The 14473-nt window shown below is 39.8% G+C and overlaps 1 protein-coding gene across 3 annotated transcripts in view; it reads right to left on the minus strand.

The window, feature by feature from the left end:
• NRF1 (nuclear respiratory factor 1) overlaps window positions 1-14473 on the minus strand; it is a 143911-nt gene that overhangs the window by 47350 nt on the left and 82088 nt on the right. For all 3 annotated transcript variants that reach the window (XM_021673680.2, XM_021673683.2, XM_021673686.2), the window contains 3 exons: window positions 3811-3969; window positions 2178-2375; window positions 834-935 (listed from right to left, as the gene is read on the minus strand). In XM_021673680.2, coding sequence (XP_021529355.1) covers window positions 834-935; window positions 2178-2375; window positions 3811-3969 — 459 coding nt within the window. The remainder of the gene's footprint in view (window positions 1-833; window positions 936-2177; window positions 2376-3810; window positions 3970-14473) is intronic.

The raw sequence follows: 14473 nt of genomic DNA on the forward strand, positions 1-14473 counted from the left end.
GAGATAATACTTTTAGCTTTATTCCTGATACTGCTCTTTGACATCTGTTGGCTGTTTTTCAAACTTCAGGACACCACACCAGTATCTTCAGGGGGAAACACTCATGGTGATGTTAACAAACCCCTTCCTTCACTTGTTGAATCTTTACCAATGGCTCAGAGCCTAGATAATGTTTTTCTCAATGTGTTATCCAGCTTCAATACTGCTCTGAGACTTTGGGCAAATCACCTGAGTTCAGCATGTTTCAGTTTTCTCATCTTTAAAGTGAAGATGATAACAGAACTTGTACTCCATAGGGTCGAGTGTTTAGCCCACCAAGTGATCAATAAAGGTTGGCTGTCTTTAGGTTAATGTCCCATAATTACCCCAATTTTGGTAAGGAAGGATTCTAAGAAATCTATTCAAAGGCATAAATCATGTTACTGACTTGCAAATATATTTTTCCCTTCAAAAAAGGTTTCCTTAGGCAGTTCCAGTTTTAATGTGCCATTTTTGTTTCATAAATACCAAAGATGAAATTCTTTGTGATTTACAGCATAAAAATATTAAAGGGATAATCTCTCTGTATTGTCTATCATACCAAATGCTATACATTCAAATGTAAAATTTTACGTTTCTGACAGTTTGAGTCATAATGATCCATGAATCTTGACTGTTAAAATTAATACACATAGCATAAGACACTTTGCAAAACTTTCATGGTCTGATGTTTCAAAAGGTTTAAATGAAAGAGTGCTGCAGACGTTCAGACTACTCCATCTTCTGGACCCTCGCTTCTCCCTCATTATACATCCAAGTATTTAAGAAGATGCAGATAGCATCCTCTTTCTTACCTCTCCATCAGCCACGGCAGAATAATTCACTTGGGCAACAGTGACTGTGGTTGGCAATTCTGAAGCATCAGCCAATGTGGCTACTGTTGCCCCTGTACCAACCTAAAGAAAAATATGGAAAGTGGTAAGTGTCAGTGGATGGATCCTTCTACCTCTCCTTTACTCAGAAGCTAAGACTCATTTAATCCCAAATTTAGCACAGATAACAATGAATATGCCTTATGATGTGAAGTCTAAAATCATAGCTCACTAAAACTATAGCTCATAGACTATCACGAGTTTCAGGATTTTACTTCAACCAAGTAAGTTAATATTAGAAGAGCTATCACATCACCACATCCATGTCCACTGCTGGTCAACCAACTTTTACTCTCATCCCAACCTGAACTTTAGAGGTTCCCAATTGACAAATTGTGTTTTGCCGGGCATGGTGGCTCACATCTGTAATTTTAGTACTTTGGGAGGCCCAGGCAGGTGGATCACGAGGTCAAGAGATTGAGACCACCCTGGCCAACGTGGTGAAACCCTGTCTCTAATAAAAATACAAAAATTAGCTGGGCATGGTGGCACACACCTGTAGTCCCAGCTACTGGGAAGGGTGAGACAGGAGAACTGATTGAACCCAGGAGGTGGAGGATGCAGTGAGCTGAGATCGCGCCACTGCACTCTAGCCTGGCAACAGAGCAAGATTCTGTCTTAAAATAATAAAAAAAAAAAGAATTGTATTTTACCTCAGAAGAGGTAATTCAGAAGAGGTAATTCAGATCACTAACTAATATTCCCTGAAACTATAAAACAGAAGTCATTTTAAGGCTGGGTGTAGTGGCTCACATCTCTAATCCTAGCACTTTAGGAGGCTGAGGTGGGAGGATCGCTTGAGCTCAGGAGTTTGAGACCAGCCTGGGCAACATAGCAAGGCCTCGTCTCTACTAAAAAATAAATAAAAAATAAAATAAAATAAAAATAAAAAAATCAGCCAGGCCTGGTGGTATACATCCGTAGTCCTAGCTACTCGGGAGGCTGCAGTGGAAGAATCACTTGAGCCTAGGAGGTTGAGTCTGCAGTGAGCTGTGATGACAGAGAGAGATCCTGTCTCAAATAAAAAAAACCCTTTAAAAGTGCTTTGTTTTGGAAATGTTCATGAAAGCTACTCATAGCTCTGTATTTAGCAAATGCAAAGAATTTAAACTATTCTTCAGAAATCAATTTCAGGTAGGAAGATCTTGAGGAGCTATATAAAGTTCATACAAGAGTTCGCACCAAGGAAACTTTCCCCATTCTGAGGTGAGGCGCCCACTGATCCACCTCAGAAACCACAGTCTCGCAGTCCTCAGGTTTACTCACCTGGATAAGTGAGACAGTGCCATCAGGGTTACTAAAGGTCTGGACTACAGTCTGGGACGGTACAAGATGGGCTATACTGTGTGTGGCTGTGGCCTGTGTTTGCGTTTGCTGGTCTTCAAAGGCATACAAAAGGTCTTCCCGCCCATGCTGTTTATAACAGTTTTTAACTATGGTCCGTAGTGCCTGGGTCCATGAAACCTGTCACCAAAAGACCAGAAAAGCACATTAAGCCACAAAGAACTTTTTGGTTATTTAGTCCCAATATGTAATAAGCAGCTACTCCTTTATCAAATCAAACCAAACCAAATCCCTTGTAAACTCTCCTAAGATTACTTCCCACAGGCTGGTTCTGGTAGAAAGAAGCTGAGTACAAAGTATCAAAGAGGGCTTCCCATTGGTTTCTTCTTGATCGAAGTCTGGTTTACACTCTATTCCAACCTGAGGCCAAAACTCTTAAACTTCTTACAAAGAAAGATTATTCTTTTTTTTTTTTGTTTGTTTTTTTGAGATGGAGTTTCGCTCTTCTTGGCCAGGCTGGAGTGCAATGGTGTGATGATCTCTGCTCACTGCAACCTCCACCTCCTGGGTTCAAGCGATTCTCCTGCCTCAGCCTCCCGAGTCGCTGGGATTACAGGTGCCCGCCACCACACCCAGCTAATTTTTGTTATTTTTAGTAGACATGGGGTTTTGCCATGTTGGCCAGGCTGGTCTCAAATTCCTGACCTCAGATGATCCACCCGCCTCGGCCTCCCAAAGTGTTGGGATTACAGGCGTAAGCCACTGCAACTGGCCAAAGAAAGATTATTCTGATCAAGAATGACATACTAATTCTCAGTAAACCTCCAAGCTAAATGAAAAATAAATAGGGAAAAAAGTAAGGAATGGTATGTAGTTTAACCTTCTTCTAAAAGTTTTGCTATTAGCAGGTTCATCTGGCAGATTTCATATCCCTCTAATTCCTTACTTACATTTTTCAATGATTTTTAGTACCCAGAATTAAGAGCATTTCTAAGTGTTCAAAGTGATTAATAATTTTACTTCAAGTTTCTTTGACTTTCCCAAGCACTTCATAAAATTAAAACTGCTCCATAGGCCGGGTGCGGTGGCTCATGCCTATAAGCCCAGCACTTTGAGAGGCCGAGGTGGGTGGATCCTGAGGTCAAGAGATTGAGACCATCCTGGCCAACGTGGTGAAACCCTGTCTCTAAAAATACAAAAATTAGCTGGGCTTGGTGGCATGCACCTGTGGTCCCAGCTACTCGGGAGGCTGAGGCAGGAGAATTGCTTGAACCCGGGAGGTGGAGGTTGCAGTGAGACAAGACTGCACCACTGCCCTCCAGCCTGGGTGACAGAGTGAGACTTCATCTGAAAAAACAACAAAAACAACAAAACTGCTCCAAAGGCAACCCTAAAGATACAGTGTATATTCATGGACTCATCGCAGTCTTCTCTTTATAGTATAGTGATGGAGCGACAAATGGAAAAGGCTATAAATCAAAAAGTATCAATCTTTGGAGGCACAGGCTAACCTATTACACAAAGACTATAGCACAAGATGTAGAAATGACAAAAATTGAGGCGGTTAATTTAGGATAGAAAAGCAACCAGGCAACTCAGTCAGAGGGACTCTCACCCTCTGCTTTTGCTCTTCTGTGCGAACATCACTCCGGACGTTTGCCCAGGGGATATCTTCAGGCCACCAGATGGGCTTGCAGCTTTCTTTCCCCCAGCCTGGTTTTCCCCGACCTGTGGAGTACTTGAGCATCTCTGGGATAAATGCCCGAAGCTGAGCCTGGAAGAGAACAGTATGGTCATCAGTACTCATGAAAGATATCTGGGGTGTGTTTACGACTCCTTAAATTCTAACCTTAAACAACAGAGAGGTTTCCAGGAAGGTCCCAGAGAATTCTGAGATGTGACTGATGAAAACCCACTGTTTTCCATAGGTTCCTATGGCTCCATAGGTGGTTGAGAATTATAAATATGTTGAGAAACATATGAGAAATAAAAATATGCATCTTAGGCTGCATTTTGTAGACTTTTTCCTGTAAGAGTAAGAATATCTGACCCTAAGTTTAATTTTTAATTTCTACTTCCCAAGATATTACTGGTACTATAGCTCATTTCCCTTCTACAGTTTCCATGCATCTTGTAAGGTGCCAAGCTCAGGGTGTTTTCAAGCTGTTCTGGAAGTAGGAATCAACGCAATTAGATAAGAGAGAAATAAGAGGTGAGCAGATAAAATCACCATTATTTATAGGTGAAGTCACCTTATGTCTAGAGAATCTCAAAAAATCAAATGAAAACCTACTATAAACAATAAGAGTTCAATAAGGTGGTTGATTATAAAATATATGAAAATAAACAGGCCTTTAACTTTAAAAAAAAAAAGGAAAATAACCCTAAAACTCTTCTAGAAATTTTCTAGTAAGCTAGGCCACTGTCCGTGAGTCTGACATATAGATATAGTAAAGCATGTGCAAATTTAAATGCATTATTGACTTCATTCAGATTTATTTTACAGATCAAATCCAGACCAAACAGGCTTTAAACCACAAAGATGACTGCCATTCTTACTTCCTGGCATAGTAACCACACTCTGTGTGTGTTGGGGGTCGGTCTACTTTGTGAATATTCTTAATCGCTGACAATGATTTTTGGCAAGAAAAGCAGTTTATCAAGTTATGATCTGTGCCTCCTTCCCAGACCTCCTGCTTTCCTTTTAACCTGGTGGTCTACAGCACCCCAGAGATAAGTAGCATCCTGCAACGAAGGATGCATCTACACTGCCCCTGCAGCTGAAAACCAAAAAGAGGCCGCTTTTAGCAATGAGTCACATTTAGGGATGTGGATTTGTAGTTATAAAGTAAAACAAGAAAAAAACAGAAATGGGAATACTTAAGTTTTAAAGAGAGAACGAGTATACCAACATTATAATATTAAAGATTTCTGTAAATATCAGGTGTTTGTATAATTCTTATTATAATAAATATTAGATATTATTTTACCAGAGATGATACAAATTGTTATATAGTAGGGAACCAGGAACCCAATCAGTAATATTTACCTAATAAAGTTCTGGCTGATGGTAGTCATGCTGTTAATTCCTGTGCCAAGCCTGCCACTTAGGGCTCTTTCTAAGTCCCCGAATGCCCCAACAGTCTCCTGCCTACAGGATATGATATAATATACTCCATGTATATTTGGCTCTGGCATCAAGCAGCAGGCTGATAGAAACGTATCCATTTGCAAACCCATCAGCTAGCTGGCTCATGCGGTCATTACTTCAGTTATTTTAAGAAAGTACATTTCAAAGTCATTTTTCCCTTTATCCTGATATCTTGGGAGTGTGTCTGTTTCTAGCCTCAGATACACAAAGCAGGAAAGGGCTTACTCCTCACACAATATTGTATATTAATTCATGTTAAGAAAATGGCTTTCTGAGAGGTATAGATGAAACAAACTGACACAGACTTTCATAAACTCCTTTTTATTTGAATACCATTAGAAGAACTCCTTTTTATTTGAATACCATTAGAAGAACTCCTTTTTATTTGAATACCAAAAAGAAGAATCTGTTATATTCATACCTAGGAGAATCTGGAGAAAATGAAATGAGAAGACTAAATAATTCTAAATTAACAAAATCCTAAAGTGGGTTGGGTACAGTGGTTCACACCTGTAATCCCTGTACCTTGGGAGGCTCAGGCAGGCAGATCACTTCAGCCCAGGAGTTTGAGAACAGCTTGGGCAACATAGTGGGACTGTCTCCACCAAAAATACAAAACTCAGTCAGCTACAGTGGCACATGCCTGTAGTCCCAGCTACATGAGAGGCTGAAGCAGGAGGATTGCTCGAGCCCAGAAGGTCAAGGCTGCAGTGAGCCGTGACTTCACTCCAGCCTGGGTGACAGAGTGAGACATTGTCTCAAAGAAACAAAACAAAACAAACAAAAATCCTAAAGAGGGTAGCAGAGCAAGACCCTGTCTTCAACCAACCAACCAACCAAAAATCCTAAAGTGGTCAGAAAGCACTCCCTGTGGAGAATCCTAGACTGACAGTATGCTCAGATCCACCTGGAATCCTGTATATTCCGTAATTCTGGTGATCGCTTCACTTTTGATGCCTCACCCTATCTGCACCAATAGTTTTATACTCCTCAATCTGGCTTTGGCTCTCCCACCCGGCCTTCCAACTGAGTTCCAGTAACTCAGTTACTTGAAAGGCGGGCTCAGCATCAGCCTCCTCACTTAAACCCCTACCCTACCCTCTTTCCAATCTGTTTGTCTTCTCAACCGTTTTATCTTAGCAAGTAGAAAACCACCCTTTCCCCAGCCACTCAAACTCAAAATGTCAGTTATCTTTATTTCTCTCCTTCAACACTTATCTAGTCATGCACTGCAAGTCCAATTATTTTGTTTTCTTTGAAATGCCTCTGGTGTTTATCCCTTCTTCTCCGGCCTCACCTTGATTCTAACTTTCTAGCCTAAAGCTAGTGTATCGTCTAGTTGGCTTTCTTGGGGACTCCAAGTTCTCCCTACACTCCCTCTTCCCACATATCCTTGCCAGACAGGTTTTCCTAAATGTTACCTACAGAACTCCAATGCTCAAAACACCTTCGAATGTCCTTTATGGAAACTAAACTAGATCCTTCTGCCCAGCTTTTCAGACCCTCCACAACCTGGTCTCATACTACAGTCAGCTCCCATGAATTCTCACCATGCAGCCTTGGTCCTCCATCAGACAAGTCTCTGCACTGTCTGATGGACTGCTAAGCCCATTTCTGCTTCTCTGCCTTTGGTCTGTCACCTTGTTGGACTACTTTCCATGCTGCTATTCCATTCTTTAGTGCCCAGTAAGTCCTACATTCTTTGTGGAACATATGCTAAGTATTCTTTCCCTTTCTGTCTTTTTTTTTTTTCTCTCTCTCTCTCAATGGGATCTTGCTCTGTGGCCCAGGCTGGAGTGCAGTGGCATAATTACAGCTCCATGCAGCCTCAACCTCCAAGGCTCAAGGGATCCTCTGGCTTCAGGCTTCAGTAGCTGGGACTAAAGGCGTGTGCCACCATGCCCAGCTATTGTTTTTTTTTTTTTTTTGTAGAGAAAGGGTCTCCCTATGTTGCCCAGGCTAGTCTCAAACTGCTGGCCTGAAGTGATCCTCCTGCCTTGACCTCCCAAAGTGCTCGGATTTCAGGTGTGAGTCATTGCACTCAGCCTCACTTCTCTAAAGTTAGCACTTTCTATCAAAAAGAATACCAGGGCTGGGCTCAGTGGCTGACACCTGTAACCCCAGCACTTTGAGAGGCCAAGTAAGTCGGGTGGATTGCCTGAGGTCAGGAATTTGAGACCAGCCTGGCCAACATGGTGAAACCCCCTCTCTACTAAAAATACAAAAATTAGCCGGGCGTGGTGGCACACACCTGTAATCCCAGCTACTTGGGAGGCTGAGGCAGGAGAATTGCTTGAACCCATGAGGCGGAGGTTGCAGTGAGCTATGATCGCTCAACTACACTACAGCCTGGGTAACAGAGCAAGACTCTATCTCAAAACAACAGCAGCAACAACAACAACAACAACAAAGACCACAAGACCAGAGTTGGCTCTGAATCCCAATTATCTCTGAATCTTAATTTAAAAAATATTAAAATGTAATGATATCAAAAATAGTAATAATAGCAAATATACAAGGTCAATTAAGAGGCTGAGATAGCATGTATATTAATAGCAGTTTTATTATTATTACCTCCATCATCAATCCATCTTTTTTCAGCAACTTCTACAGCATTCATAACTTTTGTTCTAAAATGTAGAGCTTAATTTGTTATAAAATTAGGTGCATTGTAGCTCTTTGGCAACTGATTGATAATTCTGATTTTATAATAAGAAAAAACTGTTCTTTTTTTTTTTTTTTAAAGTAGATGCTTTAAGCATCCACTCTCCAAATCTATTAAATAAAACTACTGTAAATGTAAAACAAATGAGGATTCAGAAACATCACGGCTTTAATCCAGCACAGTTTTAATCCTTAATCTGCTATAGGTTGAGCATCCCTAATCTGAAGATCCGAAATCTGGAATGTTTTGAATGTCACATTTGGAAAATCCCACCCATGACCTTAAGTGATGGGTCATAGTCAAAACGCTGTCAAAACTTTACTTCATGAACAAAATTGTTAAAAATACCATATGAAATTATCATCAGGCTATAGTGTATAAGGTGTATATAAAACACAAATAAATTTTATGTTTAGATCGTGGTCCTATCCCCAAGATATCTCACTAAGTATATGCAAACATTAAAAAATCCAAAAATATATGAAATCTAATGTACTTCTGGTCCCAAACATTTCAGACAGGGGGTACTCAATCTATATGAAGTTTTTATCAAAGTCTAAATATGACCATTTGCCAAAAAGAAATATTTCAAAGATAAACGACATTTTACTTTTAAATCAAGGAAAAAAGGGAATTTATTCTCCCAATGCAAAGAAACAGCTAGCTTTCTAAAGTGATTTACTAATACTGAACACACTGTAATGTACATAAAGACATGCATCCTTAGTTTTCAAGGATGAGTAAAGTGGAAAAAAGCAGAAGGTAGCATGTTTGTATCTGTGCAAACAAGGTTGAGGATGAGAAATAAAGGGTGCTAGAATCAAGAAGGAACAAATTGACCATTTGGATCAATTATTGCTTTGAAGCAAGCAAGCTATTACCAACCCACCCACAATGTACAGGAAGTTTAGGTGACTTATTCTGCTGGGTCCTTGAGCATTAAAAATATGTATTAATACAAGCAGCTCCCTCTTACACATGTGCTCTTTCTCTCCCCTCAATTAAAAAAAAAATGGGGGAATGTACAAGCAGATTACTAATGGAATGTGTCAGAAAATGTGACTCAAGGGTAACCATAATTAAAGGAAAGACAGAACTGGGAAACTTCTCAAAGATGATTTATATGCTAGAAATCTCTGGATGAGAAATGTTTCAAACTCCTAGGAAGATGATCTTAGAGACCAATATGAGAGGCAGGAGAAACAGCAACATCATAAAAAGAAGGCTACTTCCATAGGCAGAACCCCTATCAAGCCAAAAAGTGGAATAAGAGTGAAATTAGTTGCTGTCATACAAGTTCTAATTCAGGAGCAGAACATAGCTTTTAAAAGTGCTAATTATCAAGTACATAAAATTTGTTCCTACACCAAAAGAAGTAAAAGGCATTTTCTACTGTAAAAGCTCATTTTTCAGGCATGTACATTTTGGGGATGAAGGGTATTTTTTACTTTTAAATGCTTAAGAGATAATTTGACTTCATTAAAAAAGGCAATCTTCCTACAGGTTATTTTTATACTGTCCCAAATAAACAGTGCGAAGGCGAAAGAGACTATTAATAAAGGGAAACTAGCGGTCCAGTAGAGGAAGAGTTAAATGATTCCTTTCCAGAATTCAGAACTGTGCTCTCATTACCAGTTGAATTAATTACTGGTCCTGGAGAGTTTTGGAAACCAAAGCTTCTTGATGTGCTTGTTAAGGAAGGTTTGTCTTTAATCCACAGGGAGACAATCAACAGGATCAGCAAAGTTAAAGCCTAACCTCTCAGACTGTCCTTTAATTGGGCTGGAACAAGCTTTCCCGGACTCTGATTCTGATTTAAGGCTCTAGGTGGGCCTACGGTAGCCTAGCTTGGTCAGTAAACCCACACCAAATCAGCAAAGAATAGAAAATATTACTACTTCCAGGGGACAATTAGCAAAGATAAGGATATCAAATCCATGCCTGTGTCAGTGAAAAGTAAAGATTTATGTGGAAAGCACGGATAGGTTTAAAATAAAAGATTCTCTAAAACTCTAAAATGTCTGATCCAATCAAAATAAAAATTAATTCTTGCTATGCTAGAAATTTCCTTCGTAAATTCAGTTAATTCTTTGCTATCCAACAATGCATTATCCTTATACAATCCCCAAATACCCTCTCCTCTTGTTCGCTCTGTCTTTGCTCTGCATTTACCTGAGTCTAGGGATTTTGAGGCTCCTGAATGATGTCCATTTAGGCTCAATTACCAAGAAAAGGTCTTTCAAACCAACGTATCTGTGAACTCTACCTCTACTGAAGAGGTCAGAGAACACATAATAAATATAAAGAGAAGGCAGTTGAAAGCAAACCATGTTGAAAGGTTATGTTTTGTGTAGCCTACAGGAAAACAGGAATGTGGCAAGGAAAGAAAAATTGGAGATTTTTCGGACTGTGGCAACATTATTTTAACTTGAAATTATTACCGCCCAGGCTGACAGACCCAATTATATTTGAATGGATATTTAAAGGGCATTAAAGAGCTAAAGCAAAGTGATTCCTTTGCCCAATATTTGAAAGTATTTGTACTACTGATCTCTGTTCAGAGAGACGACTATGGTGGCTATTATCAGAAACACCCATTCCCTAGTAGTGCCAAGCAGAAACACTGGCTTCTCTTAATCTCACTTTCCCTAAAAACACATTCCCATAGAAAACACAAGAAGAGCAAGTTTGGAGAAAAGATCAATGTAACTTCAGAATTAGTGAATTTGAAGGCCAGCCAATGGACACTCATTTAAGCTCCTCTCTCAAGCCAAGACTTCTGCTTCTATATCTTGAACCCTAAACCTATCAAACTTTCTCCCTCTCATTAATCAAAATGCTCTTAACATCCTACCTTCTCTTTGAAGGAGATCAGATTGGTTAGTTTCTGTTACCTTATGCTTGTTGTAGTCTTCTCTACAAAAATGTAAATAATACAGATAAAGTCAAAGTCCTCTTTGCCATCTATTGTCCCTCAATTCAGTCTTCTGTCCAGAGGCACGAGCTTGATGAACAGACTTCCTTCTAGGCCAAACTCTATACATTTACATAAATACATGCTAGAAAGGCAGTGTAATGCGATTAAACACAAATGGTACCATACTGTACACTACTTTATAACTTGTTTTTTACACTCAACATTTTGTCATAGAGATCTTCTCGTGGTAGTACAACCAGAATAATCTAATTTTTTAAACAGTTGCCTAGTATAGAATTGCCATTTTATTTAGCCATTCCCCTACTGATAAATATATAGATTGCTTGCAGTTCCTCTTGCTGTACAAACAGTGCTTGTACATGCTTCTTTGTGCACAGAAATTCAGCAGAAAGTGTTAAATCCATATACGCTTTAACCAGCAATTTTACTTCTCTGAATTTCTATAAATTCAGAGAAGTGGAATTGCTGGTTAAAGGGATTTAACATTTTAACACACTGCGAAACTGTCCTCCAGAAAGACTGTGCCAATCCTACTGTCACTTAGAGTACTAGACAATACCCATTTTCACATCCTCTTCCACATTTTGTTACCAAGTTTTCTCTTTTTTTCTTTTTCTTTAATTTCTTTCTTTCTTTCTTTTTTGAAGCAGTCTTACTCTATCACCCAGGCTGGAGTACAGTGGCATGATCTCAGCTCACTGCAACCTCCGCCTCCTGGGTTCAAGCAATTCTCCTGCCTCAACCTCCTGAGTAGCTGGGACTACAGGCATGCATCACCACCTGTCTGGTTCGTATTTTTAGTAGAGATGGGGTTTCACCATGTTGCCCAGGCTGGTCTTGAACTCCTGACCTCAGGTGATCCACCCGCCTCAGACTCCCAAAGTGCTGGGATACAGGCATGAGCCACTTCGCCTAGCCTTATTACCAAATTTTCTTATTTGCTCATCTGACATGGGGGAATGGTTTCTTATTTTAATTTCCATTACTAGTGAGTTGAGAATCTTTTTTATATGTTTACTGGTTATTTTTCCTTTCTGTGAACTGCTTAGAATATTTGCTTATTTTTCTATTTATCTTTTTCTTATGAATATGAAGAAAATATTAATATGCTCTGGATATTAATTCTGTCATGTAAACTGCAAATATTTCCTTAGTCAAGTTGTATCCTATATAAGTCTTCCTTCTCCTTAGTATTTCTGAATATATCCTTATTCTTTACTCAAAATATGCTATGTTCTATTTATAAGAACACATCCAGTGTTATTATTTGTTATGTATATATTCTCTTTTTCCTTTCTTGAGACAGGGCCTTGCTCCATTGCTCAGGCTGAAGTGCAGTGGCACGATCATGGCTCACTGCAGCCTTGAACTCCTGGGGTCAAGTGATCTTCCCACCTCAGCCTCCTAAGTAGGCAAGACTATGGATGCACCACCATGCCTGGCTATTTTCAAAATTTTTAGTAGAGATGAGGTCTTGCTGTGTTGCCCAGGTTGGTCTCAAAACTTCTGGCCTCAAGCCATCCTCCTGCCTCAACCTCCTAAACTGCTGGGATTACAGGCATGAGCCACCACACCTGGCCCTTATATATTCTATTAATCTCATGCCTACTAAGCATGGCATGACATCATATACAAAAACATTTTTTGATAATTTCAGACAGTAAGAAGAGCCTGCTTTGCCAGCAAATTCTGACATGACAGTATGGAGAAGCAGTTTGGAATTGTGATCCACTATAGTGGTTCTCAAAGTTGGCTGCATATTGGAATCACCTGGAGAGTTTAAACACCGCAGATGCCTAGATCCCATCCCTGAAGACTCTGACTTAATTGGTCTGGAGTGTGGCCTGGGCACTAGGATTTTAAGTTCCCCTAGGTGATTCTATTATGCAGCCAATTTTGAGAACCACCAGAATATTTTTTATCTACTCTTATTTTCAAAAAAATTTTTTTAAAAAAATGGTAAAATATCCCTGGTGGTCTAGTGGCTAGGATTCAAAGAAAAAAAAATAATGGTAAAATACAAATAACATTTATCATTTTAACATGTACAATTTAGTGGCACTAAATACGTTCACAATGTTGTATAATCATCATCATTTTTTTCTTTTTTTTTTTTGAGGTGGAGTTTTGCTTTTGTCTCCCAGGCTGGAATACAATGGCGCAATCTCGGCTCACTGCAACCTCCGCTTCCCGGGTTCAACCGATTCTCCTGCCTCAGCATCCCGAATAGCTGAGATTACAGGCGTGCGCCACCATGTCCAGCTAATTTTTTTGGTATTATTAGTAGAGATAGGGTTTCACCATGTTGGCCAGGCTAGTCTCAAACTCCTGACTTCAGGTGATTCACTTGCCTCGGCCTCCCAAGGTGCTGGGACTATAAGCGTGAGCTCCCACAGCCGGCTCCATCATCATTATTTCTAGAACTTTTAAATTACTATCCTAAACAAATCAGGCTGGTCTTGAACCCCTAACCTCAGGTAATTCGCTTGCCTTGGCCTTCTAAAGAGTTGGAATTACAGGTGTGAGCCATCGTGCCTGGCCACTTGTATTTTTTATCTTTATCATTTTGCCCATTCTAGATACCTCATACAAGTAGAATCCCCCAATACTTTCCTTCTGTGTCAGGCTTATTTCACTTAGCGGAATGTTTTCTACTCTTTGGGTAGAAGAGGTAAGACCTACGCTTTTCAAAACAGAACAAAACTCTCAAAAACCTAAGCTGATGAATGACTGTTTTCTATAAAACACCTCAAAAGCCTTGTGAATAACTCCTTCCTAATGAAGCAAACACTGTGCTGAACGTTTCGGAAGGTTTACCTGAAACTGCTGAAAATTACCATCCTGTTGCATCATCATGCCATGGGAATATTAAAGTGACAAAGATTGCCCCAGTAATATAAAGAGGAGGACAGTAAGTTAAGGGAAGGAGAGGGAAGGGAGAAGAGAAAGAAGAGTGGATTTTAATCAGCAATACTGCACAGGTCTTTCCAGCGATGCTTCTTCTATAATTATAATCTTTGCCTGGATGTCTTCTAATACAGATTCCAAAAAGATTTACCACCTCCTAAGAACAAGAGCAGCCTATAGGACTCAAGTCTGGTAAGGAGCAGAACTGATTTTCCACTAGCAAAATCATAATTATTGCTTAAAGACTCTTCAAGTAGTGATTGAATTCCTTGAACTCAAAGCACAGTCTGAAAAACAGCAGCACTGACATCACCTGGGAGCTCACTAGCAAGGCAGAACCTCAGGCCCACTCCAGACCTACTGATTCCCAATCTGTGTTTGAACTCCACTTCTCAGGTGACTGCTGCACTCCCAAGTTTCAGAGACACTGACTTAGCCCATCCACTAGGCGCTGGTCTGTAGTATTCTAAAACAAATTTGCTAACCTGACTTTCAAAATCTGAAAAAGGAGTTCACAGAATTCATTGTGAATGAATTCTGGGGTTGCAGAACCTATCCCAAACTACGGATCTCTTTTGCTAAGCTTTATCTCCACTTCTTCCAATTCTAAAACAGAT

This window comes from Aotus nancymaae, unplaced genomic scaffold (genome assembly GCF_030222135.1).
Source record: "Aotus nancymaae isolate 86718 unplaced genomic scaffold, 86718_ANA_hifiasm-v0.15.2.pri h1tg000002l, whole genome shotgun sequence".
NCBI lineage: Eukaryota > Metazoa > Chordata > Mammalia > Primates > Aotidae > Aotus > Aotus nancymaae.